Here is a 25437-nt window from a genome sequence, read left to right on the forward strand (position 1 = left end):
ACTCCTTATCAGATTCCTTCAGAAATCACAATGTAATATTGTGAACCTCATGTATAATCAAGTTATTTTTATTTATTTATAAATGCTATTTATAAATACTTAAGCCATAGATCTACTTGTGACAAAGCTTATAATATGTATTAGAAATTTATATAAGAGCAATTTTATATATATTTAATTAGATATTTAAAATGTAAGATAAGTCAGGTCGCAAATTAAAACTTTAAATTTCAGTTGTAATAAAGAAAAAGAAGTGAAGGATGACGAAAATGAATGAATTCCTCTCTTTCATTATTAACATAGTTGTAGAACTTGTTATAGACTCATAATTTATTTAATTTTAATTAAGTAATTCATCGTATTAGTAATAGGTTCATATAGCAAAATACCAATGGCGCATAGGTTAGTGCATTATCAACATTTAAGTTATATTGTAATCTTAATTTCCCTTTGTTAAAATTGCTAGAACTAGATAATACTAGATAATATCTTTAAATATATTATAAATTGATGTACAAGAAATTAATCCTAAAGTTCTTAGAAAACCTACTTTAAAGCAAAGGAACTTCAGTATAAAAATAAATTCTAAGTTCATAATAATATGAATGAATACAAAGACATTAAAGTTAGAGAAGCTTTATCATTAACATTAGCTACCAAAGATTATAAGATAAAAATTATACTAAACAGGTGTATTTAAAAATGGAATATATATATGAAAAAACACAACTCAAAGAAAAGGAACCAATTCTCCTTCCCACATACATTTATTTTGCAATATTCAAAATTCCTAATGTAGTGTTACAGACGTAATTTCGATTACTCAATAGTTTTCAAAAATAAAAAATTCACGTGTTGTATAAACCTATAAAATTCTTATAGAAAATAACAAATTTGTTATTTTAACTATTCAAATACTTTTAGTATAAAAAATTCACATATAAATCTATAGAATTCCTATACAAAATAAATATTATTTCATTTAATCAAATACTTTTAGTATCAAAAATTTACGTTAAAATACAAATTGTTTTCAAACAGATATGTTCCCCTGTATAAAAGTATTTGTGGCCCTGAAAAGGGCCATTTATGTTATTAGTCTGAAGTCTAAGCCTTTTTTTCGGTTTTCTTTGGCAGAAGTACAGCCTGAATATTTGGAAGAACACCTCCTTGCGCAATGGTAACACCAGACAGAAGTTTATTTAATTCCTCATCATTGCGGATGGCAAGTTGCAAATGTCTCGGAATAATTCTAGTTTTCTTGTTATCTCGTGCGGCGTTTCCCGCCAATTCGAGAACTTCAGCAGCCAGGTACTCCATAACTGCAGCCAAATAAACTGGAGCTCCAGCACCGACTCTTTCAGCGTAATTTCCTTTTCTCAAAAGTCTGTGGATACGACCAACTGGAAATTGCAGTCCAGCTCTGTTCGAACGAGACTTCGCCTTAGCTTTAGCTTTTCCTCCTTTCCCACGACCAGACATTATTGGTTAACTTTTGGATATAAACAAACAGATCACTAACGTTACAACTGTTCGCTGCAACAAGCAGGGAACTACTGTTTTCGACTTTACCATTTCAGCTATTTATAGGCGCAGCGATACCTACTCCCGGACCAATCACTAACAAGTTCTATTGTGATTGGTGACAAGAAACAGATGTTTCGTACAACCGCTTTATGTCCTCTCTCTCTCTCTCTTTTCGCGCTCTTTCTCTTTCAGCATATGTAATTATTTTATTCTATAACCTGCAAAAAATATTAGAGTAAATAGTTTAATATATCTACATAAACTATCTTTGTTTGAAATTCCTATTTAAAAATAATTTCCATAAAAATTTCGTAAATATGAGAGTACGTACATATATCTCATAACTTTCTTTTCTTTTCTTCCTTTTCACTTTTTCAACAACATTATTTCTTAGGATTTGGCATTTTTACATTACAAAGCCATTTTAATTATTTTTTTATAGTAGCAAGTAGTAGTTAAATAATACTGTAGTATAACTGTATTTAAATAATATTTTGTCATAGATCCTCGAGAATCATAAACTATTCATTACGAGAAATTATTAAATAGCTGCTATAAGAAAGTTAAATAAACTATAATTCTTTACTTCAAACAACCTATTTCTAATCAATTTTTTGAAAAATTTATTTTTCTTGGTTGTGTTACTCCTTCAGTAAACCGGCGATAGCTTGAATGTTAGAACGCTTGTAATACGAACATCTGTGGCTCTCTAAGAAACTCACAAAATGTATAATCGTCTGACATAACAAAGAACAATTCTTTACAATGAAAAATTTATATAAGAGAAAAAAAAAACTGAATATTATATTCGTATATATAATATTTTTATATATTACATATATAGTAATATATACAACGTACAGCTATAAATAAAAGTATGGCAACAATACTTATTTTGTACAGTATTGTAATAAAAGTATACGTACAATTTTGTAAAAAACACAAACTTTGATTTAATTTCGTCGTTTCTTAATAAAATTACATATGTAATACCTTTGTTCGGAATAATATCGACTCTAGAATCAAAATATTTTCATTTGGTATTATTACTATTACAAAGTTTAATATCATTACTTGTGATATGTTTTGAAAATTCATTGATAAAAGTACTTACAAAGTTCACAATGGTTATATATTTAGAATAGTTCTAAAATCGATTCCTTTATCGACTTTATGATACTGAAAACTTACGTTTTATTAAAAAGTTCATTATCTACTTTTTAACATTTATTTCTATCGTACAACTATTTAATGATAATTCATTATCATTAAATAATCCATATATTTAAACTTTGGACCTGAAGGTAATATTTTACCAAAAACGATTGCATAACAAATCCCAATTTCTACAGATTCACCCAAAATTCTATAAGAAAATCTATTTTATGCTAATTCAACCTCTTCATTCATCATATAAGGCAAGTAAGATCACTATTTTTCAATTATTATATCATATTATAATATTCGATTAATTAATCTCATACTATAATATACATAATATTCTTTGTAAAATAGTTCAAAATTATAATCATATTCATATTATCATTTAAATATAATGAATTAATTTAGCCATATCAAATGTTTATAGAATGTAAAAAATATACTTTTATAAAAAAATGAGTATAACTCAACGTTTGGAGCACATAAAAACGCACGTAACCATGTGTGGAATACATTCTATGAAATCAATTTCCAGGTAACAACAACAGCAGCGCACCAATCGCGTGGCGAGGAATTCCATCTAGCGAGCATGAAGTGCCCTGATTGGCGCGCTGCTGTTACGTGATTTGGCTATATAAAGGAAGGATTGGCATTGGATGAGCAATCTACAACCGACTCTTGTAACGGTTACATCGTTAGAAGTATTGAATTTTGAAGCGTTCTGCATTCAACATGCCGCCAAAAGTAAGTGGAAAAGCTGTGAAGAAAGCCGGTAAGGCTCAGAAAAACATAAGCAAAGCCGATAAAAAGAAGAAGAGAAGAAGGAAGGAAAGTTACGCTATCTATATCTACAAAGTGCTGAAACAGGTGCATCCTGATACTGGTATTTCTAGCAAGGCAATGAGCATCATGAACAGTTTTGTTAATGATGTTTTTGAACGTATTGCTGCTGAAGCATCAAGATTGGCGCATTATAATAAACGTTCTACAATTACCTCTCGGGAGATCCAAACTGCTGTGAGGCTACTGTTACCTGGTGAATTGGCTAAGCATGCAGTAAGCGAAGGTACTAAAGCAGTCACCAAGTATACCAGCTCCAAATAAGAAGATATATCTAAATTGATACAATAAACTGGCATTGAATTTTAAGATTGATAAGCAAAAGAAATGGTCCTTTTCAGGGCCACCAAATTATATTAATGTTGGAACATTGTTCGCATATAGTTAACATAAGTTAAACATATTTGTATATCCTTTGCAAAAAGTTTTTAAAATTCATTATGACTGTTTTGTAGTATGAAATAGGATGATGTCTTGAAAATGGCTTGAGAATGTTTCCATTCATACATACCTTAATTAATACCAAAAACTTAATACTTGTTATCGATGCAATAGGAATTTTTTATTATACGATGTTAGTTTATCATTCTAAAAATGCATAACTGAAATCTTACATAAATATGTTTTTAGTAAGCATAAAATATAGGAAACTGAAAAGACAAAAGCCTCAGAGACTATTAGATGTAAAATAAGTAAAATTTTTTTATTATCACATAATGTAATAAAAAAAGAGATGATCTGCATCATAAATATCAATACACGTAACTTTTATTAATGGAAAGAGACGTTATAATATTTATGACAACATTTGAGCACTTGTGGTTTCTTCGTATTTACACTTTATATTGTGTCTTAATAAAATCCTTTTCTCACGGAACAAAGTATTTCAGTCATTTTGTATTTTAATTTTCTACGATTTATACGAATTTATGAAATGTTAGTTTATTATAAAAACAGTAGAAATTCTTTCTTACATACGAATTAAAACGTTTTGAATCGATCTAAGTTTCGTTATTAATTCTTGTCCATGAGGCTTGCTATACAATGTAGTTAAACACTTTGAAATTACGTCTTGGCACTTCGTTATTATTTTTCGTCTGCAATTCAATCAATTATTTTAACATTAATCGAATAGAAATTAAGTAACTGTCACATTTTGTCATAATTATTTTTATGATTATCTATTGATTTATTTTCATGACGCAGTAATGTACTTACTTAACGAAAGTATTGGTAATGTTCGAATGAGATATAAAGTAATTAACTAAATTTGCAGTCGATTCGATAAGGTGAAAATCATTTCCCTCGTTGAACCAAGTTCGAGTATCTTTGCCAATCATTCTGAAAACAAACATTATGCATTTATTTATTAAGTAAAATATAAAGAAATGGATTTACCAATAAACATATTCTACTTACTTGTAAATATCTAAGAGATCCTCCATTGATACTCCTAACTGTAAAAACCCAGATATAATTCCATTATTTGATACATTTAACTTACATGCTTTTATTTCTAACTGTTTTACTAGGAAGTCTGAAAAAATATAATGCATCTTATAGTTTCATTTCATATTATATTTTCATTATATCATAATGGTGATAAAAGAGTTTTGTTATTACCAACTGGAAAACAGTGTGGTGATCCTGAATACTCCTGTCCCAAGGATATAATTTTGCTCATTAAAATAGTCATTTTATCTTCTGCTGTTGACGCATCTTTTAGTTCTGTAAATATGTATTATCAAAACGTAAATACGAGATATTTTTTCATTCATATAAATGTATAAGATAGAATGTTAATACCATTATTTATAATATTAGTCCAAATTTCCTGGATTAACATTGCATCTTGATGACCAGAACAATGAATTATAGATAATTTGCACTCCCACAATTGTAAAGGGTCCGCATATTCTTGGTACAACTACAATGAATGATTAACAGATATGAATCCTAAAAGTTCCATACAAATATCTTAATTCATAACATACATGGTTGGATCATACCTTTGTTATATCAAGTAACGAAAACTTTAATGCTCTAGATGCTTCATCGCTGAGTCTACCACTTAAATGTTGGTTACAAATTGTATCTAATATCTACAATATGATGACAACATACAAATCATATTCTAAATAGATTTTGCCATAATATTTATAATCGCTTACCTGTTGTTGTATTCTAGCAACTTCTACTTTGTCTTCTAATTCACGTAAAAAAATGCCAAGGTATGGAGCGTATCCAGCCTGGTCACTTCTCATACAAACCACTGCTCGAGCTAAATATTCAACTCTCTGTGATAATGTTACATTTGATCTATATTTAAAGAAAAGAAAAGAAAATGAAAATAAAAAGTAGTTTCCTGAAATCAGGGAAAGAGGTGTAAATTTAATCAAAGTTATGTGCGTTATACGTACTCTTTAGTTGCTAAAGCATCCAATATTTTAGCTGCAGCAGCATGATTTTTATTTTTTTCATAAAATTGCCACAGCAAGTCTGGCGCATTGACTCGGGTAAGATAAGCTTCTAAAGAAGGTGCTGCTAGAGCAACGAGTTCTCCATGAAGCCTTCTTTCTATCATCCAAGCATACACTGAAGCGTGGAGAATTTCACACTTAGAATGTAATGCGTCAGTTATGATGTCATGCAACTAAAAGATATAAATATTTATGTAAAAGATCCAGTAAATTTATTGGAAATAATATAATTTAAAAGGAAAGTATACTTTACTATTTCTTTTGCTGGTGTAACAGGCATAGTTGAGCCATTTTGTTGTGGAGGACCAGGTTTACTGGGTATGGTAGGTGTCAATGGATTAGAAATGCTTTGATTATAAAGATGATCCAATAACGTGGTGAATTCTTTATAAATCTCTAATCTATATACAAAAAATTATTTGAATAATTAGAATATGTGATATATTAAACATACAATTATTAAAATGTTATTTTATAATCAGTACCTTTTTATGTAAGCAAATCTTCCTTCTTGATCTTCGATTGGTTCATTATTTTTATAATAATGTAAGGCAGCATTATTAGGGTCTACTCTTTCTGCACAACAGAGACATAACTCGAGTACACCCGAATAAAATTGACAAGCGATAAATTGTTGGCATACTGCACTTAAATTTAGTCTGGGAGCAACTTCTTTGCAAAGCTAAGGATGTGAATGTAAACAGAGAGCATAAAATTGTACAAATAATGTTATACATAATATTAGAATGTTTACCTTTAAAGCAGATTGTAAATAGCATTCCTTCTCTTCTGGATTTGTACAACTTTTTGCTTTCAAAATTATTTCATTAGCCTACGATTTATAAAAATGTTAGCAATATATAAAAATAAAATCATGATTCTTTTAATTTTACTTCTTGTACCTTAGAACAAACAGCATCCTCGCTTCTATATAAATTTGGACAAACTTCTCGTAATCTTTGACTAACAGCATCAACAGATGCATTATCTCCAAGATAACTGTAGATTTGTAAAAATTAGTACACCGGATTTTTATTATTTATTTAGTTCACTTACCTATCTATAAGATGAATGATCAATAATGAAGAAATTTCATGTCCAATTAAAATTAAATCTCGAAATGTAGCTGTAGAAAATTGATTAATTTGGTCCTATAAATTATAAATATTAATATAAAATTTTCAACTTAAAGAAAATTGTAATATGTAATTGACTAACCTTTGATAAACAATTTACAATATTATTTAAATGGTTTTCACATAAAATTTTCCAAAGTTCTAACACTTCACAAGCATGAGTAATGAAAATTTTTAATGCAGCTAAAGAATTCCTTTCTTCGACTATTGGTTCTTGGTAATGACTAGGTATAGTTGTTTCAAATCCATCAGTTATTCTAGTAGTACCGTGTCTAAAAATCGATAAATAGTTCAAATAAAATTTAATCATTTGTAAAGCTGTTGAAATAGTATATAGATACATACTGCTTAGTAATGTGAGTATTTTTATTGAGAAACGATCTTAATGCTTGCAGAAGACTTAGAATCCAGCTAACTTGTCTTGTTGAAATTGTACTAGAGATCTGAAATTATAATATGAGTAAAGGTTAATATACAGAAACAAAAACAATGAAAAAAATTTATACCAATTTAAGTCACCTGAGTTTTGTTGTTTATAACTTCTTGTTTAATACAACGCATGTTCCATATTGGTCGAAGTATTCTTCCTACATACAGATATAAACCATTATGTTTTGCAGAAAACTGTTGTAGAGAAATGTCTGTATTAAGTCCAACTGGTGCATGAGGTCGAAATCCTTGAAGCCTTAAATCATAGTTTGGAACTCTTGGTGTCGATGTGCGCATATCTCCTATGACATTCATAAACTATATAAAGAAAAACTTATAAAGAAAAATAAAACTTTCATATAAAATTAATGTAATACCTGTATTTATATTAGTAAAGTTAGTACCATGTACATCAATTGCAGGCCCAATGCTTGTCGTTCGTTGACTACCATATAAAAAGAATGCTCTTGTTGCCCATTCTGCCAACTATACAAATTATAATTAAATATTACTTTCTAATTTTACAAAACTTAATTTTTATAATTAAATTTTGATCTTAATTTTTAATTTGAATCAGGACCTCAGCATTTTGAGAACTTTCAAGCGTGGCTAAAATAAGACAAGTCGCACATGCTTGTTCCAATGATTGCGACTGAAAATATGCGCGAACGGCTTCTGTATCAGGACCACGTTGTTCTAATAGAAGCTGCTTTAAGATATCCATTGGACGAACTTGAACATAAATAATGGCACCCTGTAAGTAAAGAAATAAACAACTTGTAAATAACTACATCTAATAGATTTACAGACCTTTAATTAATTATATACCTGAGAAGTCAAAAAGATAAATTTTCGTGGCGCTTCCATGTGCTGCCTTACAAGAAGAGGAGGTTCTTCTTGTGTAATACTTTGTTTTTCAATACATATAGCTGGTTCTACAAGAATTTCTGCCATTGCCCATACGGGACTATCGAGGGATAAAGGACTTTGAGTTTCAGCTAAATAATTTGTGAATGGATAAGCATCATTACTTAAACATAAAGCAGTTTCTGTATCTCCACCGCAAACAAGAATTAATGTTCCTATAACAGATATATACTGCATAGTATATAAATTTTAATATTATGTCCTTAGCAAAAAAATATTGGAATGTATACCTTTCCTATAATGTGCCATTTGTACTTTCCTTGGCCTCATTACTGTAGCATTAGCAGCATAACCTGGTGGCAATCTAACATGTATTAACTGCAGACCTTGAGGTCTTATTGTTGGATTAGCAACTGCAGTGCAACTGAAGTAAAAGCGTGTTCCAGTAGCTGCAACTACAACTAAGTTTAAATGTACTGACTCTGACTCTGTAATAGCTGATATGCTCACCAATGGTCGAAAATTATTACTATCCAGTGTTCTAAAAATGATAAATGTAATATGAATTATAATTTCAATTATTTAAAAATAGGTTTTGTATAAATATACATACTTAACAACATGAACAGCGTTTTGTACTAAGGAAGCTTGTGACAAAGACGCGACTTTGGACGCACCATTATTATCGATATCCCAAACTGTAATTGTTCCCTTATCACCGAGTGTGTATAAAATATTTCGTGAATCATCAACAGAAATTTGTATTATTGCTTCTTCTTCTGATAAAGCTATAGTAACAAATGATGGAACTAAAAATGATAATGGACCTTCAGAATGATTTATTTTTTTACAACGTTTCCCAAACCAGCTACTTTCTGCCTACATAACGAGCAGATATTAAAGTGATTAATTATGATTTTTATATTGATTATTTTTATATTCATATTTGTGTAGCATGTTTACCTGATAATATATTTCATAAAGGGATCCATTTCTACCACCAAGGAAAATTCTCCCACTATTAGTGTTAGCTATTGTTGTAATGCCAATCCCATCCGTAGCAACTGTGAAAATTGGTTCAGGAACTAGTTGCATTTCTGGTGAAGTGCCTAAATTGAAAATTGAAACAGTAAATAAGGTTTAGTAAATAAGGTAACAATAAGATTTAGAAAAGATGTAATCTTCAAGTAAAACTGAAACTGTATTATACCATCACTGGTTTCTGTTAATGTAACTCCAAGAATAGTTATTTCCACTGTAGTTGTAAGAATCAACAAATATTTTACATAAGATTGGAACACCCCTGCTTTGGGTTTTACTAAACCTACACTTATAATAGTTTCATTTAACCCATCAAAATATGCAACATCAGACCTAAAAACATATCATTATAAATATTAATTACTTAATTATGATACCTTGAGAAAATATTTTATAAACTTTAAATAAATTTTTACTCATTTTCATATGACCAAACATATATATCACTATCAATTGTAAGCCAAGCTTTTGAAATTTCTGTAAAAAGACCCATCATACAATGACATTGCATATCTAATCAAATATTAAGAAATTATATTTTTTATATAAGGAAGCAAACGAAACATGCATATTACGAATATTAAAGAATGATCAATTATATAAAAGGATACGATGAAAATGTTCCATTATCTCAGATGGCAAAGAAATTTTACTATATGCTTTCATTTGATTTATATTAGGAAAACATAATGACATCCCATTTAAATTTGGATAATCATGATCATCAAGACCACTAACAGTTGGTCCACCTAAAACAAAAAAGAGTTTCTTTATAGAACATAGAATAATAAAAAAATATGCAAGAGACAAGAGAACAACAAATTTACCTTGTACGTTATATCTCATAAGATTAATTAAGGATGGAAAGTTGCTATCAGCTGTAATGTGTATATCAACCACTTTCCCTGCCATTTCTAAGGCATCTAAGTGTATTTTAAGCGGTTCCATTTCAGTGAGGGTCATGTTTGTACGGTACAGGGAAAAATTAAATATTAAATACACACAGAACTAAATTCAAACAAAAAGATAGAAATAAGATAATAGTAAGGGTATTAACAAGTTTTAACGTGAATTATTATTATATAATTATTATCAACTAATATCATTATCCTTATGTACTTATAAATAATTATCTGACTTTTTCGTCTAAACATCCTGTGATTAAAGGTTAGACTTATTTATTTATCTAAACATTGAATAATATTGAAAATAATAGGATCTACTGTATTGTTTTTTAAAAACATAATTGCATCTTAAAAATAAAAACGTATTCATTTTACTTAAGAAACACTTACTACAATTTATTAGAACTATTTGTATATTTTTAATGACATTCACGAGGCTTATGCCGCTCGCGCCACACAGGTAAATTTTAAGTTGTATTATCATACAAACTATATACGCATACGCGAAACTAATGAATCTTATTGGCTTGAATTTATCTGGTACATAGGAGATAAATATGTTTGAATTCAAATTGAATCTCTTTATGCATTAAACAATTTACGCTTAAAATAGGAATATACTAAATATAAAATATAACTTATCTTTTTTTATGATTCAGTACTTTTAGTAGATAATACAATAATAATAATTATATTTTATTTTCTAAATTATTACATATAATGAAAATCTTGCCATCTACAATATTTTTCCTAATATTTCTCATTTCACCGATTTTTCTTGGTGCCACTGGTAAGAGATTTATCAGATATGTTTCATATTAATAATTTAATATATTGTTAATACTTTTATTGCAGATAATGTAATGAATGCAATGCAAAACCTTTACTGCAATCTTGGATTAAAACTTGATAATTCATGTCCCATTGATGGTGGCTGGACATTTTGGAGTCCATGGGGTTCTTGTTCTGGGAAATGTGGATTTAAAGGAAAAAGAATGAGACGACGTACTTGTGATAATCCTGTGCCTTCAAATAATGGAGCCCCTTGTATTGGTCCTAGTTATCAAATTGAAAATTGTCAAATTACTGGTACAACCTAAAGTAATAGAATATCAATATAATTTTACATGTAATTTAATGTAATAAATATTTTTTTAGGATGCATGATGAATGATTACGAAACAGTTGTAAATGCTCATCCTATACGTAAAGGAGAATTGAAAATTGTAAAGAAATTTCATAAAAAATTACCAGCTTTAATAGAATTGTGTTTTCTTGTCGATTGTACATTTTCTGTTGTAGAAAAGATTCTTGGAAAAAATGTGGTAATAAACAATAGAATTTGTAGTTATTTAAAGAACAATCTAAAAATAATATTTTTATATACCTTCTATAAAGATGCTTTACTGGAATGCTATGAATTGTGTTAAATATGATATTGGATGTCCAAGTAAATAAATAATTAAATACATATGAATATTTACATAAATGTATGAATGCATGTGAATAATAAAACATTTTCAGACTCTGGTGGTTGGAGTGTTTGGGGAGTTTGGTCGGTATGTACTGCAACTTGTGGCAAAGGACAAAAATATCGTACAAGAATTTGTAATAGTCCAACTCCTTCAAATTTTAAATTAATGTGTAGTGGTTTGGCATTTGAAATGAAAAGCTGTGTGGGGATTAACTGCAGGAAACTCTCAGGTATAAATTCCCAAGGTCTGAGTGTTAATTTATATGGAATATAATTTCTAAATTATATATTATCTCATTGTTTTCAATAGGGAGTACTTGGAGTAATTGGAATGAGTGGAGCACATGTAGTGTAAAATGTGGTAGTGGAGTTCAAACCAGAAAACGCTTATGTTCAGAAACGCAAAATTTGCAAGGAACTTCATGTAAAGGTCCATCCAAAGATATAAAAGGCTGTATAATTAATAATTGTTCTAGTAAGAATGTTATTTTATATAAATACAATATTGTACATTTTCTAGAAATAACTTGTACAATCTGTAAAAATTATTTTATAATTATCAATTTTTATTAGTAAATGGAATGTGGTCAACATGGATGGTTTGGTCACCTTGTACTTCAAGTTGTGGGATTGGTACACAATTGAGAAATCGAATGTGTACCAATCCTTCTCCGAGTGGTAATGGTACATCTTGTGTTGGTTCAGCTTCTGAAGTTCGCCAGTGTTTTACTAAACCATGTATAAATAAATTACATGAAGTAGTACACTTCACAGAAAGGAGTAGTCTTCAGTATGACAAAACTGGAAGACCTTCACGGTTGCTTCATATGTATCTAAGGTTTTTACCACTGTCTCCTTTTGGTATGATTATTTATCGTTTTGAAAAGGATTGTAAAGGATCGATGTGTGACTTCGTAAAATTGTTTCTGCAAAATGGGAAGATAGTACTTTTATCTCAAATTGCTGACTGTACATTAGCTTTAATTCATGAGACCAAATTGGAAGTAAGAAATGTTCTATTTTATACATTAATTGTTTTGTATTTGATTTATGTTGTTTTTTAGATTGGACAATGGCATGTAATATTAATTGCAATATATGGGACACATGGAGTATTACGTATTGATGATGGTTTTCATAAAGTTACTTCTTTTTCATGCATTCCAATTTCATATGACTTGGATCATGCAATGGAAGTCGGAGGATTTCAAGGACAAATTCAAGAACTAACAATTAATTTTGCACTTGTTCAACTCCATACATCAAAAGTTATTCATATTTATTCAGTTCTGCAATATTAAGTGAATAAATATATTTTAAATATAAAATATCATTTAGGATAATCACAGTACAAAATATGTAAATCTTTTATCCAGTAGTAACAATGTTCGATATTTGATGGGAGATGACAATGAAGGTTTTATTAACATTGGTTTAACAGATTCAGTTGCAGTATCATGTCCAGAAAGTATAGAATATTGGCAAGTAAGAAATTAACAATTGCTATTTAATCAATAATATTTTCAAAGCTATTATTTAATAATAATTTTATAATCATTATAATTTAGATTATAATTGCTATAAAAATAGAGAGCCTGAATGGACTTATAGCAACAATACCAGGTGATTTCTTCAATAAATATATCTTATTATTGTTAGAAGAGGGAAAAGTAAAGCTGAAATTTTATCAAGGAGAAACTTCTACTGCAATTGAAAGTATGGAACATATTTTAATAGGAGAATGGTTTGAAATAGTAATAGCTCATGATGGTAAAAACATATATATGCAAATTAATGGAAATGAAAAGAGATATGTACCTTTAACTTTGTCAAAGACAATAATTACATCAAGAACTGACATATTCTTAGGAGCTATACGCGATGATATGAGAGTAAATAACTTTATTTAAAAGAAAAAATCTGTTTCATATATGAAATTCACAATTTTTTATAATAGGGGAAGATATGTTCTAACTGTGTAGACATACCACAAATAAGTTTTACTCTTGGATATCTCAACATAAATGGAAAAGAAATAGATCTTATATCATTACCAGTTCTAGAAATAAGTAGCAACCGATTTTCTAGCCGTACTATTAGTATATCTGGTAATAATTCTTAATATAGTATTATAAAGATATCTAAAACTCAATAATATAATTCCACATAATAATATTTTAGATTATTATGAAGAAATACCATTACTCTTAGGTCAAGAACTTAAATTATCATGTGTCTATAATACAATTCCTCTTGAAAAAGAACACACATTTTCTAAACAGACATATGTTCTATGGTTGATAATGGATAAATTATTAAAATCTTATGGAAACAAGTAAATATGTCAAATTCACTATTGTACTTTTTATATTGATTTTGTAATATTTAATTTTCCATCAAGCAATGATTTTTTCAATCTGAAAGATGATGGACGAGTTAGTACCGTTAGTATTGCAAGCTATATAACTCGTGATACAATAGAAAACTTTTATTCGTGTCATATTTATCATCCTAGAAATAAAACAAATAAAGATTTAGGTCCAACTCTCTTTACATTTGGTATTACTGTGATGAACAAAAGTGAAGGTAATACAGTCGTTTTTAAATAAAATAATTTATTTATGTTTTGTAAAAAACTTTGATCTCTTAGAATTTGAAAGTACAATTTGGAAACAATGGAGTCTTATCTGTAAAGTTGTGATCATGTGTTTCATATTCTTGATAATTTGGTGTTTATTAGAAATATTTCAGGATGCTCGAAATGGGTAATTAATTAATGAACTATTTTACAAAACTAGAAGTTAGAACTGAAATAAAATAAAGCATATGATATTTTAGGCATGGTTTTTATAGACTTCCACAAATGCTTAACATCAATCCCACATCCACTATAAATTTCATCTTATCTAAGAATGGTGTAACATTACTTGGTAGTCAGCAAGCTGCAAATGAAGTTGTATCAAGAATTTTAGAAGATAACTGAGCTTTTTAATTAGATAAAGGACAAGAAATAATATTAATAATATAATTAACATATTAGTACACTAATAACTTATTTTGTAATACAGAATTTATAAAAAACAGAAGTATTAATTAGTGAATTAATAAAATTCCCATATTCTTTTAATGTTATTACAAAATACATTTATATAAATTTCTAATTGTAACAGTAGACATAACTACTTTCAAGAATATTGAAGGTAATATCAATATTCTCTAAGTCACAGTAGTATGAAATAATACGACTTTTGTAGGAAAATATTTAGAAGCTACAAATTAATATAAAAAATATATTTATACAAGTATTGTCTTACAGTGATGGCAGCTTATATTTACAGTTTAAAGACAATACAGCAAAAAATGTTGCAAGTGTCAATTATTTAATATAAGACAAAACAGCCAATATATGAATCTTTACCAAAAAATCATAAATTTATTTCACGCTTTGTATTGTTTACGTGAATTGATGTTCGTTCAGGTAATTCCGAATAAATGCTGTTTTATAATAAAACAAGGCAAGCAAGTACCCCTGTTAACATAACATTAAAATTTACAATAATATTAAAAAATATAAGATAATATATAAATACATTACACAGGACGTATAGCTACATCTTTTTTTATATTTCAACTAATTATGAGAATATAATTATTCAATTTGTTTCTCAGGATTCACTATTACCATTACTAATCACAGAGGAATGTTGTGTTAATTGAGACAATTCAATATGCAATTTTGCATCTTCATCTATACTGAGTTAGTAACTCCTCAGTTAGTTATTAGCTATTTCATAATTTAATAATGGTGGCTTTGCTTTAATGCCTAATGTTGTAGGTCTTTTACTAGGATTTTCATCTAACATCATGTTCAACAAATTGTACTAAAAATAAGATGTTTGCAATTGATATATTTTAGCCAAAACAGAAATTAAGATTATTTAAGGATAGACTATATGATTTCCTTACCTCGGCCGGATAATCGTTACTGAAATCTTTTGGAAACACTGACTTTCTTAAGTTTATAAGGGCAACAATTCTTTCCATTTCAGTAACAAATGGAATGAGGAGTTCAAATAAAATAATTCCTAAAGAATAGATATCGACCTTATAATTATAGCCCTGACCATTTATTTGTTCAGGAGACATATAAAGATGAGTACCGACATATGCGGTATGTAAATTATTTCTAAATGTAACGTCTTCGTTCTCTGAAGGAGTATGAGCTTCATTGTAACCTTCTGTTATTGCAGTTACAAGGCCAAAATCTCCAACTTTTATTTTATTATCGAAAGAGAAAAATATATTTGAAGGCTGAAATTCATTTCGTTTAAGACAACAATTTTTACTTTCGCGGAATAAAATATTATTTCAGATTACCTTCAAATCACGATGAATAAGTCCTTGTAAGTGAACATATTCCACAGCATCAACTATTTGCTGAAATATGTTTAATACACGACGATAATCTCGTATTGACTGCATTTTTAGCCATTCTCTGAGACTTAACCTTTGGCACAATTGCATTTGTATGTAAAGGAACATTTTTGGAGATTTACGTGTATTCGACTTATTATTCAGATCTAAAGAAAATGATCTTTGGCGTTTTTTCTTCACTTCTTTTCCTGGCACTCTACTGCCAGTGTCTTTGAATATAATGCTTTCAGAATATGAACGATTAGTAGCTTTTGACTTTACTTTTTCAACTCTGTTACTGGAATGAGATGAACTAGAACTCTTAGTAGTAGAGTTACTGATACTAACAAGATTTTCATCCTGACTTTCTGATTGGGATTTTACAAACACAATAAAGGAATCGTCATTCGAATCATTATTCAATTCATAGGCCTCACAAGCACTATCTATCGATGATTGATCAGTCTGACTGACATTAATGCAAACAGAATTATTCATTTTTGTTTCCGTATGAATTTCTTCTGAAGTAAAATCTAAGTTTGGCGATGTAATCTTGTTTATCCACTGAGGATCATGTTTTTCTTGCCATCCTAAGGGTGGACACTCGAGCCATGCATTAAAGTACCTTACAATATTTTGATGATCCAATTTAGCCAATGCTTTTACTTCTCGCATTACACGTTCTCTTGAATATGTACTGTTGAACAAAACAAAGGAAGAGCTTGTAAATTTGGTTGTACTTATTTTTCATGTTTGACTGTACTGTATCAAATCGCACTGTAGAATTTTATACCTGTTTGGTAGAGCAATCCTTTTAATAGCATAATTGCAATCATCTATTTTATTTTTTGCCTCAAAAACAACACCATAACCACCTTTTCCCAAACAATCCACTGGTTCAAAATCTGTGAGATAACGTGATTTAAAATTATCGATTTCCTTTTCATCAGTAGGTTGGTTATTTTTATTTGTCTCTATATGTCTTTCAACTATTAAAGGCTAAAATTCCATATAAATATAAATATTTTTAATTCATGTTCAAGATCAATATTTTTAAACTTTATAATATTAAAAAGATTTATAATATTCTTTACCGGAAACGCTGCATCTTTAGCAACTGTTGTAGCATTTAATAGACGTTGTGTCAACATAAAATTTAATAAAATCGCAGTAGTAATAGATATTATTAAAACTTCCTTCCTAATGAAAAGATTTTAGGTTAAGAATTAATATTTTATACCTTTTTTATTTCATTTTACATACCACCAATACCATAATGATACAATGATAATTTGAACAGGAGTATCCTCATCCTCTCCTTGAGTATTATTTTCCTTAAACGATTTCCGTTCTTCTTTGATAACCATCAAATTTGAAGTAGTATGATTACATTGTTTGTTATTGTCCAATTCTAACTGATCTGTTGAATACAAATAAAATCCATTTCCTAAAAAAAATTTGTATCAAAGAAATTAATGCCAAATGTTGAAAGTATGAGTCTGTTTTTTACTATTAACAAAATCTTAATATTTTATATGTATATACCATTTACATATTCCGAATTATATAAAACTGATAATGCAGTGATGCTTTGGGCATCAGTTATTTCAAATAATACATCATCTTCCTTATTATTGTTTATTGAATGATCTGGAAGAGCTTGTTTAATTACATTATCTGAGATATATTATGTTCTACCATAATATTATATTTGTAGACATATTTAATGAAGGATAAAACCAAGCTCTCATACCAATAGCAGGGTGAGGTTGCCATGGATATTTCGTATGCTGCATATACCTTGGTGATGCATCTAATGATTTATAGAGTTCTGTATTTTCTTGTACATATAACTGCCTGTTGTGCATGCCCAAATAAAGTGCTGGACTAGCTGAAAAATCTGTACTCCAAAATCGTTGTGTACTATCAAATAAATTAATTTCCTTCAAATTTTTATACTCATTGCCTTTTGTACTTGCATCTTCACGCCATATAGTAACAACTGGAGAATCAAACTAACAATACCAATATATGTAATCAGTACAGCTTAGCAAATATATTTTATTCCTATAATTAATTAAATTACCTTATATTGCCACAATTTCACGGTAGGGTCATTCTTATTAACAGCCCAAACCAAACCATCAGGTACAATAACTTTAATTTCAATATCTAAACTATGAGGTGTTACTTTATTTTGGCAATACATATCAGAATAAGGAACAAGTACTAGGTCATGTTGCCCTACACTGAAGTTCCATCTATTCCAATGTAAATTCATTTAATATAATATTTTTCATTAACAACATTTAATGAATTTTATATTTTATGAAATTTACCTCTCAATACCAGTACGAGGTTCAACTGCTCTTACAGTTTGTTGAAATCTTTGAACAATGATCACTTCTTGTTTGATATATGTTTCTCCATCTGTGATGTTAATACAACCAGTGATACCACATTCATATAAAATTTTCCCTGTTATGCTTGAAACACCTAGTAAGAATACATATTTAATTTTTCTCTTCTATGTTTTATATATTACTAATTATTTATTTATAGATATATATTAGCAATATTTACCATATGATTTTACTTCTCTACCACCCGAGAATATTAAATCATCAGAGTAACGGAAAGATGAATGCAACAACTGGCTTGCAGATACTGGTACTGCTTCTAAACTTTCTTCATCAAATTGATACAATCCACCACTTAAAGATGGAATTAGACGAACCCATTTTCCATTATTATTAAGCTATAACAAAAAGAAAGTTTAATATTTCTCCATAAAATTAAAAATGTAAAATATATTCAATATTTATTTACTTCTCTATGATGAATATTTGATGATAGCATAGGTTCATTAAATTCTAATGTCCATTGTTTCTCCCCAAGATTGTTAGCATCTAAAGCAGATATCTTCCCATCCAACGTACTTACAAATAATAAACTGCAAAAAAGATATAAAAAAATTATATTTTATTACATTGAAAACATAATATGATGCTTTATCTACAAATATAATAAAATAAAATAAAAATAAAATTATGTAATAGAATGTAGTACAATATTCAGAATATAATTCTCCTTTATATAACATAAAATTCTCTTTTTTGATTGATTGTGTTTATTTTACATGACATATTTTACAAAGTTTCAATAATTAATAAAAATAATAATTTATTTCATAAATAAAATATTTTTAAAAGTGATACAGTAAAGTATAATAAAACTTCTACGTCTTCTTACAAGTGTAAAAAGTAATTCGCAGTAAAATTTCATGGTATCTAATAAGCATATACATTTTTTAATCATTTCAGGTATTTGTTCATACAAACACTCCATAATATAATAAATACCTTAATGGGCTGGTGTACAACAATTGAACGGTGTTATCATTCATTTTGATTCAAGTAATGTTGGTCAAATTATAAATATGCGTAACAGGTACATTGAATTCAACATTAAATATGTGCACAAAGCAATTTGTATTTATTTACCTGCGAGATGATTTCTGTTCACAAAACGTTAACTGTTTGATATCGCCGCTATCGATGAATGGAAATCTGAATGAAATTATACATAACAAATGAAGTGTTAGTCTCCATAAGTGTGTAAAAGACATCTTTTAAGTTCGAAGCGATTGATTAACTAAACACATTTTGCTCTGACATTTACGCTAAAATATAATACGTATAATATTTTTATCGAATATTACGATAAAAATAAGCCAGATATTGCTCGTTCAACATACAACAACGAATCATGGTAAACTGATAAATCGCAAAAAACATAAGTTCTAGCGCCATCTCACCTGTGCATACGTGCAAAATAACATACAAGAGAAATAGCATACGATTAAATATTTTAAAATATTGTTTACATCTTCAATTACGTTATTTATAAGTAATAATAATGATATAAATGAATGAATTAAAGAGTGATATGAATTCAAAGAAAAAGAGACTGGAAGAGATTTAAAGAGATTAACAGAGAAGAATATATATATTTAGAAATACCTCACATCAATCAGCAAAACATATAATGTACAAATGCATTTGCAAAACTATTAATCAGTCAATAATATAATTTATAACGATATAAAATAATCTTTCTTATTAAACAACATGAATTTAAGGGATTTAAAAGGTACATAATATGAATTGTATTACAAATGTTCTATAAAGATTACAATTTAATAAAATTAAGAGATTAAAAAAAATTTTCTCTAAAACGCAATTATATACATGTTGCATAAAGAAAATTGTATAGTATTTTAAGATATAAAAATATAGAGTACAGAATATTTTTTTATTAATCTTTTTCTTTTTTTAAATATAACATTTTCAATTTAATAATTTAAGTTCCATTTATTTAAAAATTTTCTAGATTTCATATAATATAAGAATAGTTAGTTCTTCTTTCATAAAAAAAATTTAAAAAGGCTATAGAGATAACAAAAACGAATAGTTTTTTTAATATAATATTTTTAATTTAATAATTCAAAATCCATTTATTCCAAAATTTTCTAGACTTCATATAACGTAGTATAACAATACCTTTTAATTAATTATTTAATTTACATATGTAAATAATTTTCTGTAAGTTTATCAGATATCAAATTCCGTATTTATAATTAAATATTTTGTAATGTCCATTACTGGCAAAATTTAAAAAAGCCATATCTATAAAGGAGACTAGAAATCAATATTCATAATGAATAAAAGAAGATGATCCACTAAAGCGAATAATAAAAAGAAATAATAATTAAAAAGAAATAATCAAATAAATCATTTTCTTGCTCGTGTTTTTCAGCGATGATTTCGAATACTTCTGTAATATGTCGATAGGTGACAGTGTATGTCGACGTTGAATAGGCTACTATACTTTTTCTACATTACTGGTGATTATGGCGAAGTTTGCCAAATGGATGTGAAGTGTCTCGTAAAGAATATCATTGGCGATTTTATCAAATAATCTTTATCGAGGTAAGAACAAGTGACGCGTAGAATTCTAATTCTAATTCGGTGACGTTGACGAATTATTATAAGAATGATAAGTGGTAAAAATGTTTGATTGTTTCATATGAATTGCGAGTCAATATTTGTTCTTTCCTCCAGCCATACCTGAAAGTACAATAATAGACTTGGCTGGAACCTGCAGCCTGATTAAATAAATAGTATTGTCTGTCTCTTGAACTGCTCTACCAGCAGTAACCCAACTACCATCCCGTCCGGCGCAAATAGATCAAATCAGATCTACAACCAAATTTTTTTCATCTTTTATTAACAGTTTTGGACACATAACCTTCTTAAGGCGGTGCATTGTGCATTTGAAGGTTCAATTTTCTTATATTCTAATTTAATTATTTTCTTTTTCTTTCAGTAAAGATATATGTATATGATTAGAAGATGGTATAGAAAAATATAGTATTCTTGTACCTACTTTATGTAACTTTTTGTTCATAGTTATGGATGTTTATTTTATTTTAAGATAGCTTTGTTTGTGTAATTTATGGTCTTATGATTATATCATAAATAGAGAGCGGATTTTTATGCATTTATGTATATTGAAATTTGAAGATGCAAAAATATACAGAATATATAATATATCTACAGTAAAATACTTGTTATAGCTTTAAATAAAGAAAATAAATCTTTATTAATTGTATTCATAAAAATATAAATTTGCATAGAAATCCACAGTCTAATTATAAATTTCATTTTCTGCTTAATCGTTATGTTTGGAAATTTTGGAATTTTGCAAATTATGTTGAACAAATAATAATTATTAAATTTGTGTAATTCTATATGTATGATAATGTAACCATTGTAAAATATGAAATGTTATTTTAAAAGATTGTGCAATTTTGGTTTACAGTATATAAAACATGGAGGGCCAACAATTTTGTTTACGATGGCACAATTTTCAAAATACATTGTTGAGTTCTCTTCCTAAACTGCTTGATGGTGGTTATTTAACAGATGTCACATTAAGTGCTGGTGGTAGACACATACATGCACATAAAATTATCCTTTCTGCTTGTAGTTACTACTTTAAAGAATTATTTAAGGTATTAGATGCATTTTTTAAATTGCTAAACATTTTCTTTTTTTACCTTTTGTTTTTTTGTTAAATTTAATCAACAAAAATTATATGAATCAACTTTTAGGATTTAAGTTCTTTGCAACATCCTGTAATTGTATTACCAGGAATGGAATATGCAAATTTATGTGCACTTGTCACATTTATGTATAATGGTGAAGTAAATATTTATCAAGAGCAATTACCTGCACTTTTGGCTATGGCAGATACTTTACATATTCGTGGATTAGCTGATATAGCTGGGGTAAGGAAATTCATCTACGTTTTTGATTAATATAGTAAAAATACAAAGCAATGGTTACACAAAACATTTTGGATTGGTAAGTTTGTACTGTAGTTAATATTGCGCTGTAAGAATTTCTTAATGTACACATATAAATTTTTTTTCTGAATGCATATTTTGAACTTTGAAAATTTATATTCTTCTCTATTTTTCTTTCACGACTGTTCTACCAAACCTCTTATATTAATGCTTTATACATCAAGTAGCATGACTGCATTTTAAATGTAATTTTTATGCAATTAACTGTTCTTAAAGTGTAGAAAAATGTGGTAATATATGAATAGTAAAATTTGATGATTAATTTTCAGTTGGATACAAAATTCTTATCTTAAAATTTAAAACTGTGAATAGAATTTAGCTTTTGTCAAATTAATTTAGAAATGTTAATAGCACTATGTGCAGCTGGTTCTTAAACAAATGTTACTCACTAATTGTTATTAAATCTTATTAAATTAATTATTGTTTATTAATTACATAATAGGGACAGGTAATAGTATTATTTGATAAATCATTATTCCTTATCTGGTGAAGCTTGTCTCAGTGTGAATTGTAAAAAACATACATAACAAAGCATGTATCTTCTTCAGTGCCTTAAACATTAGCAATTCCTTGCTGATAATTGTAATTTCCTTGTAACCTGTTTTCCAAAAACATGTAGACTTATTTATATATTGACAAAATTACACTTTCACTTATAATAATTATGTCAATATTAATGACTTGTTGATTGAATTTGTTCAAATATTCAGTAAGTGCAATTATTTAATACTTGTTAATTTAATATAATGCTCAACAAAATGATTTTTATGCTCATTGGTATTTTTCAAAGATCATATTATTTTATAAAGCAAAAATTTTTGTTCAAAGGATGTCTATCATTTCTATTTAATTTAATTAAAGTTGATTGTTTCATCATTTACTATATAATATGGTACATTCACACATATAATAAACATAAACAACTTAACATTGCAAAAATAATACATAGACATTAATAAAATACCTCTTCCTTTATACAGAATTGCAACAGAGTAATTTCTAAAGCTAGTTGCATATTCGCTTTTCCCTTCTTTAATCTTTATATTACCCTCTGATCGTGTTGTTTTGTTCAGGTCACTTAAATACATTCACTGTCGTTCCTCAAGAAGTATCACACGAAGGAATTACCTACTACACATATTATGTTCATGCGTGCATCGAAGGAACGATAATGAATATAAACGATATCCACGAGATCAAGATCGTTGTGTGTGTTGCAACTAAATGCAAGTGGATGCATCCCATGGAACCTTTCCCCATAGAATGAGTTTACAGGTATAAAATAGCTTTATCCAAAAATCTCTCTACATGACTAAAACTTTCAGTAGATATATTAGAACAGTTAAATCTCTTTTCTACATATTGTGTATCTTTTTTTGCATTAAAATAATGCTTCATATTTTAGTCAAGGGTGATTATAACAAAAATTTAGAATTAATAAATTTAGAATTAATGTATAAATACTTAACAGTCCTATTTTCTATACAAGAAAAAAAAAATACAAGTGAATAAAGAAAGCAGTGCATGAAAATTGTTCTACAGAATAACTTACTGCAAAAATAAAATTGTAAAGATGTGTTTGAATAATTAAAAAATTAAATTTCAATTCTTTCTTGTAATTAAAAGATCTTTAATCTTAGAGGCTAGGTAGAACAGGAATATTTTGGAATACTTGATAAAACGTAAAAGTGTAATTATATGAAAGATAAAGGGAATTCAAATATATTAATTCAATTTTAATATTCTAATTTTTTTACAATTACGATACATTCTTCCCCTGGCTTTTTTTTACAGAAAAATTCGAGACACGATAATGGTTTATACGTTCAACCTTCACCAACGCAACTGCAGGAAAAAACATCAGCCGAAACGCCGATAAAAAAAGAAAATAAAGACAGTGTCATAAGCGGTGGAGAACCTTTAGAAACGGTTCTAGATACAGATGTAGCTGAGAACATGGAAGAACCCTTCAATGATCAAGAAAGTATATCTTATTGTGTGAAGACTAAGCCTTACTACTCCATTAATGCGAAGTTAAATCAAAGAGAAAAAGTCAGTATTCCTTCCATTAATGCTTCTACCAACAAATATGCTGAGAAAGCATATTCGGAAGCTGGAATAGATGAGAGCACACCTGTTTTAGAAGATCAAATTACTCCTGTGGAAGATATAAAGCCTCCTCCTGTTTGGGATGCGAATTTCAAGTTTTTGACAACGTCTGTGGGCAGTAGAACTTCTCAGAATTATAATAAATCTAGTGTCACTTGTCTTATTTGTGGAAAACAATTAAGTAATCAATATAATTTGCGGGTACATATGGAGACACACAGTAACAGTTCGTACAGCTGTACAGCTTGTTCACACGTATCAAGATCACGAGACGCGCTTAGAAAACATGTTTCTTATAGACATCCAGTTGCGTCGTCACAAAAACGTTCACGATATAGTACACCGAAATCATAGAAACTAGATACCTTGGTTTATATTATACCCTTTGTTTTAGACACATCTTATTTAAAACATAAATTTTGTGCTATTTAATTTGACTTAAATACTTTATTGACTAAAAAACTAAAAAAAAAAGGAGGAGAAGAAAATGGTTATAAATCAAAAGTTGAAGATTTAGTTACACATTTCTTGATTTTTTTTGTTATTTATTGTTAGATATGTTTATATCTTTTAATAGATTTATAATTTGAAAGAAGGTTGAATCAATATGAAAGTATTGATTTTT

The 25437-nt window shown here is 28.2% G+C and overlaps 6 protein-coding genes across 13 annotated transcripts; 3 read left to right on the forward strand and 3 right to left on the reverse strand.

Moving 5' to 3' along the window:
* Window positions 1-715: 715 nt before the first annotated feature.
* Window positions 716-1622, reverse strand: LOC100740026 (histone H2A). Of its 2 annotated transcripts, none has more exons than XM_024369528.2 (2): window positions 995-1622; window positions 716-918 (listed from the first exon to the last, which is right to left on the reverse strand). In XM_024369528.2, the coding sequence occupies exon 1, from the start codon at window positions 1480-1482 to the stop codon at window positions 1108-1110; it is 375 nt and encodes a 124-aa protein (XP_024225296.1). In that variant the 5' UTR covers window positions 1483-1622; the 3' UTR covers window positions 716-918; window positions 995-1107. The 2 variants fall into 2 exon arrangements, with proteins under 2 accessions (XP_024225296.1, XP_033178221.1); XM_033322330.1 differs by having other exon boundaries at window positions 716-914; window positions 991-1622.
* Window positions 1623-3328: 1706 nt separating this feature from the next.
* LOC100740151 (histone H2B) lies at window positions 3329-4011 on the forward strand. Its single transcript, XM_003491589.4, has one exon. The coding sequence runs from the start codon at window positions 3421-3423 to the stop codon at window positions 3790-3792; it is 372 nt and encodes a 123-aa protein (XP_003491637.1). The 5' UTR covers window positions 3329-3420; the 3' UTR covers window positions 3793-4011.
* Window positions 4012-4278: 267 nt separating this feature from the next.
* On the reverse strand, window positions 4279-10865 carry LOC100747775 (nuclear pore complex protein Nup154). Its single transcript, XM_012388960.3, has 27 exons — window positions 10777-10865; window positions 10309-10489; window positions 10093-10230; window positions 9898-9994; window positions 9651-9814; window positions 9404-9549; window positions 9054-9319; window positions 8731-8981; window positions 8402-8655; window positions 8154-8327; window positions 7951-8059; window positions 7664-7875; window positions 7490-7587; window positions 7227-7416; window positions 7065-7159; window positions 6911-7007; window positions 6763-6840; window positions 6494-6690; window positions 6262-6409; window positions 5949-6181; window positions 5700-5847; window positions 5538-5630; window positions 5335-5455; window positions 5152-5256; window positions 4948-5065; window positions 4747-4869; window positions 4279-4625 (listed from the first exon to the last, which is right to left on the reverse strand). The coding sequence occupies exons 2-27, from the start codon at window positions 10442-10444 to the stop codon at window positions 4499-4501; spliced, it is 3918 nt and encodes a 1305-aa protein (XP_012244383.1). The 5' UTR covers window positions 10445-10489; window positions 10777-10865; the 3' UTR covers window positions 4279-4498.
* A 230-nt stretch (window positions 10866-11095) lies between these two features.
* LOC100740394 lies at window positions 11096-15591 on the forward strand. Of its 4 annotated transcripts, XM_033322263.1 has the most exons (15): window positions 11096-11176; window positions 11242-11475; window positions 11545-11711; window positions 11785-11836; window positions 11911-12105; window positions 12171-12335; window positions 12434-12864; window positions 12925-13128; window positions 13199-13345; window positions 13429-13752; window positions 13818-13968; window positions 14042-14195; window positions 14262-14446; window positions 14511-14625; window positions 14699-15591. In XM_033322263.1, the coding sequence occupies exons 1-15, from the start codon at window positions 11107-11109 to the stop codon at window positions 14841-14843; spliced, it is 2739 nt and encodes a 912-aa protein (XP_033178154.1). In that variant the 5' UTR covers window positions 11096-11106; the 3' UTR covers window positions 14844-15591. The 4 variants fall into 4 exon arrangements, with proteins under 4 accessions (XP_033178154.1, XP_033178153.1, XP_033178152.1 ...); XM_033322262.1 differs by having other exon boundaries at window positions 12434-12544; window positions 12635-12864; window positions 14042-14803; XM_033322261.1 differs by having other exon boundaries at window positions 11545-11612; window positions 11694-11711; window positions 14042-14803.
* On the reverse strand, window positions 15137-20084 carry LOC100740513 (eukaryotic translation initiation factor 2-alpha kinase). 3 transcript variants are annotated; one of them, XR_001102490.3, is made up of 14 exons: window positions 19777-20084; window positions 19103-19226; window positions 18857-19031; window positions 18613-18769; window positions 18360-18534; window positions 18027-18288; window positions 17819-17923; window positions 17537-17720; window positions 17368-17473; window positions 17067-17272; window positions 16238-16970; window positions 15827-16171; window positions 15543-15741; window positions 15137-15389 (listed from the first exon to the last, which is right to left on the reverse strand). XR_001102490.3 is itself a non-coding variant. In XM_003491592.4 (13 exons), the coding sequence occupies exons 1-13, from the start codon at window positions 19899-19901 to the stop codon at window positions 15634-15636; spliced, it is 2805 nt and encodes a 934-aa protein (XP_003491640.1). In that variant the 5' UTR covers window positions 19902-20084; the 3' UTR covers window positions 15137-15633. The 3 variants fall into 3 exon arrangements, 2 of the variants coding, with proteins under 2 accessions (XP_003491640.1, XP_024225352.1); XM_003491592.4 differs by having other exon boundaries at window positions 15137-15741; XM_024369584.2 differs by lacking the exon at window positions 17819-17923 and having other exon boundaries at window positions 15137-15741.
* A 1043-nt stretch (window positions 20085-21127) lies between these two features.
* LOC100740838 (zinc finger and BTB domain-containing protein 24) lies at window positions 21128-25276 on the forward strand. Of its 2 annotated transcripts, XM_012388938.3 has the most exons (5): window positions 21132-21264; window positions 21397-21614; window positions 22157-22349; window positions 22449-22625; window positions 24498-25276. In XM_012388938.3, exons 3-5 carry the CDS (start codon window positions 22167-22169, stop codon window positions 25164-25166), a joined length of 1029 nt encoding a protein of 342 aa, XP_012244361.1. In that variant the 5' UTR covers window positions 21132-21264; window positions 21397-21614; window positions 22157-22166; the 3' UTR covers window positions 25167-25276. The 2 variants fall into 2 exon arrangements, with proteins under 2 accessions (XP_003491643.1, XP_012244361.1); XM_003491595.4 differs by lacking the exon at window positions 21397-21614 and having other exon boundaries at window positions 21128-21264.
* Window positions 25277-25437: the final 161 nt, after the last annotated feature.

Source organism: Bombus impatiens, unplaced genomic scaffold (assembly GCF_000188095.3).
Source record: "Bombus impatiens unplaced genomic scaffold, BIMP_2.2 scf_0582, whole genome shotgun sequence".
Taxonomy (NCBI): Eukaryota; Metazoa; Arthropoda; class Insecta; order Hymenoptera; family Apidae; genus Bombus; species Bombus impatiens.

What these genes read in the sequence shown, in the direction of transcription:
- LOC100740026 (XM_024369528.2), bottom strand. Translation starts at nt 1,482, where the DNA reads ATGTCTGGTCGTGGGAAAGGAGGAAAAGCTAAAGCTAAGGCGAAGTCT.
- LOC100740151 (XM_003491589.4), top strand. Translation starts at nt 3,421, where the DNA reads ATGCCGCCAAAAGTAAGTGGAAAAGCTGTGAAGAAAGCCGGTAAGGCT.
- LOC100747775 (XM_012388960.3), bottom strand. Translation starts at nt 10,444, where the DNA reads ATGACCCTCACTGAAATGGAACCGCTTAAAATACACTTAGATGCCTTA. An exon ending in TTTATGAAATATATTATCAG is followed by an intron (nt 9,320 to 9,403) that starts GTAAACATGCTA and finishes CTCGTTATGTAG; the next exon opens with GCAGAAAGTAGCTGGTTTGG. An exon ending in CTTTACTAATATAAATACAG is followed by an intron (nt 7,876 to 7,950) that starts GTATTACATTAA and finishes TGAATGTCATAG; the next exon opens with GAGATATGCGCACATCGACA.
- LOC100740394 (XM_033322263.1), top strand. Translation starts at nt 11,107, where the DNA reads ATGAAAATCTTGCCATCTACAATATTTTTCCTAATATTTCTCATTTCA. An exon ending in ATATGATATTGGATGTCCAA is followed by an intron (nt 11,837 to 11,910) that starts GTAAATAAATAA and finishes AAACATTTTCAG; the next exon opens with ACTCTGGTGGTTGGAGTGTT. An exon ending in AAAGTATAGAATATTGGCAA is followed by an intron (nt 13,346 to 13,428) that starts GTAAGAAATTAA and finishes ATTATAATTTAG; the next exon opens with ATTATAATTGCTATAAAAAT.
- LOC100740513 (XM_003491592.4), bottom strand. Translation starts at nt 19,901, where the DNA reads ATGTCTTTTACACACTTATGGAGACTAACACTTCATTTGTTATGTATA. An exon ending in CCTCGTACTGGTATTGAGAG is followed by an intron (nt 18,535 to 18,612) that starts GTAAATTTCATA and finishes ACATTGGAATAG; the next exon opens with ATGGAACTTCAGTGTAGGGC. An exon ending in GTAACGATTATCCGGCCGAG is followed by an intron (nt 15,742 to 15,826) that starts GTAAGGAAATCA and finishes TCTTATTTTTAG; the next exon opens with TACAATTTGTTGAACATGAT.
- LOC100740838 (XM_003491595.4), top strand. Translation starts at nt 22,167, where the DNA reads ATGGAGGGCCAACAATTTTGTTTACGATGGCACAATTTTCAAAATACA. An exon ending in ACTTTAAAGAATTATTTAAG is followed by an intron (nt 22,350 to 22,448) that starts GTATTAGATGCA and finishes ATCAACTTTTAG; the next exon opens with GATTTAAGTTCTTTGCAACA. An exon ending in GATTAGCTGATATAGCTGGG is followed by an intron (nt 22,626 to 24,497) that starts GTAAGGAAATTC and finishes TTTTTTTTACAG; the next exon opens with AAAAATTCGAGACACGATAA.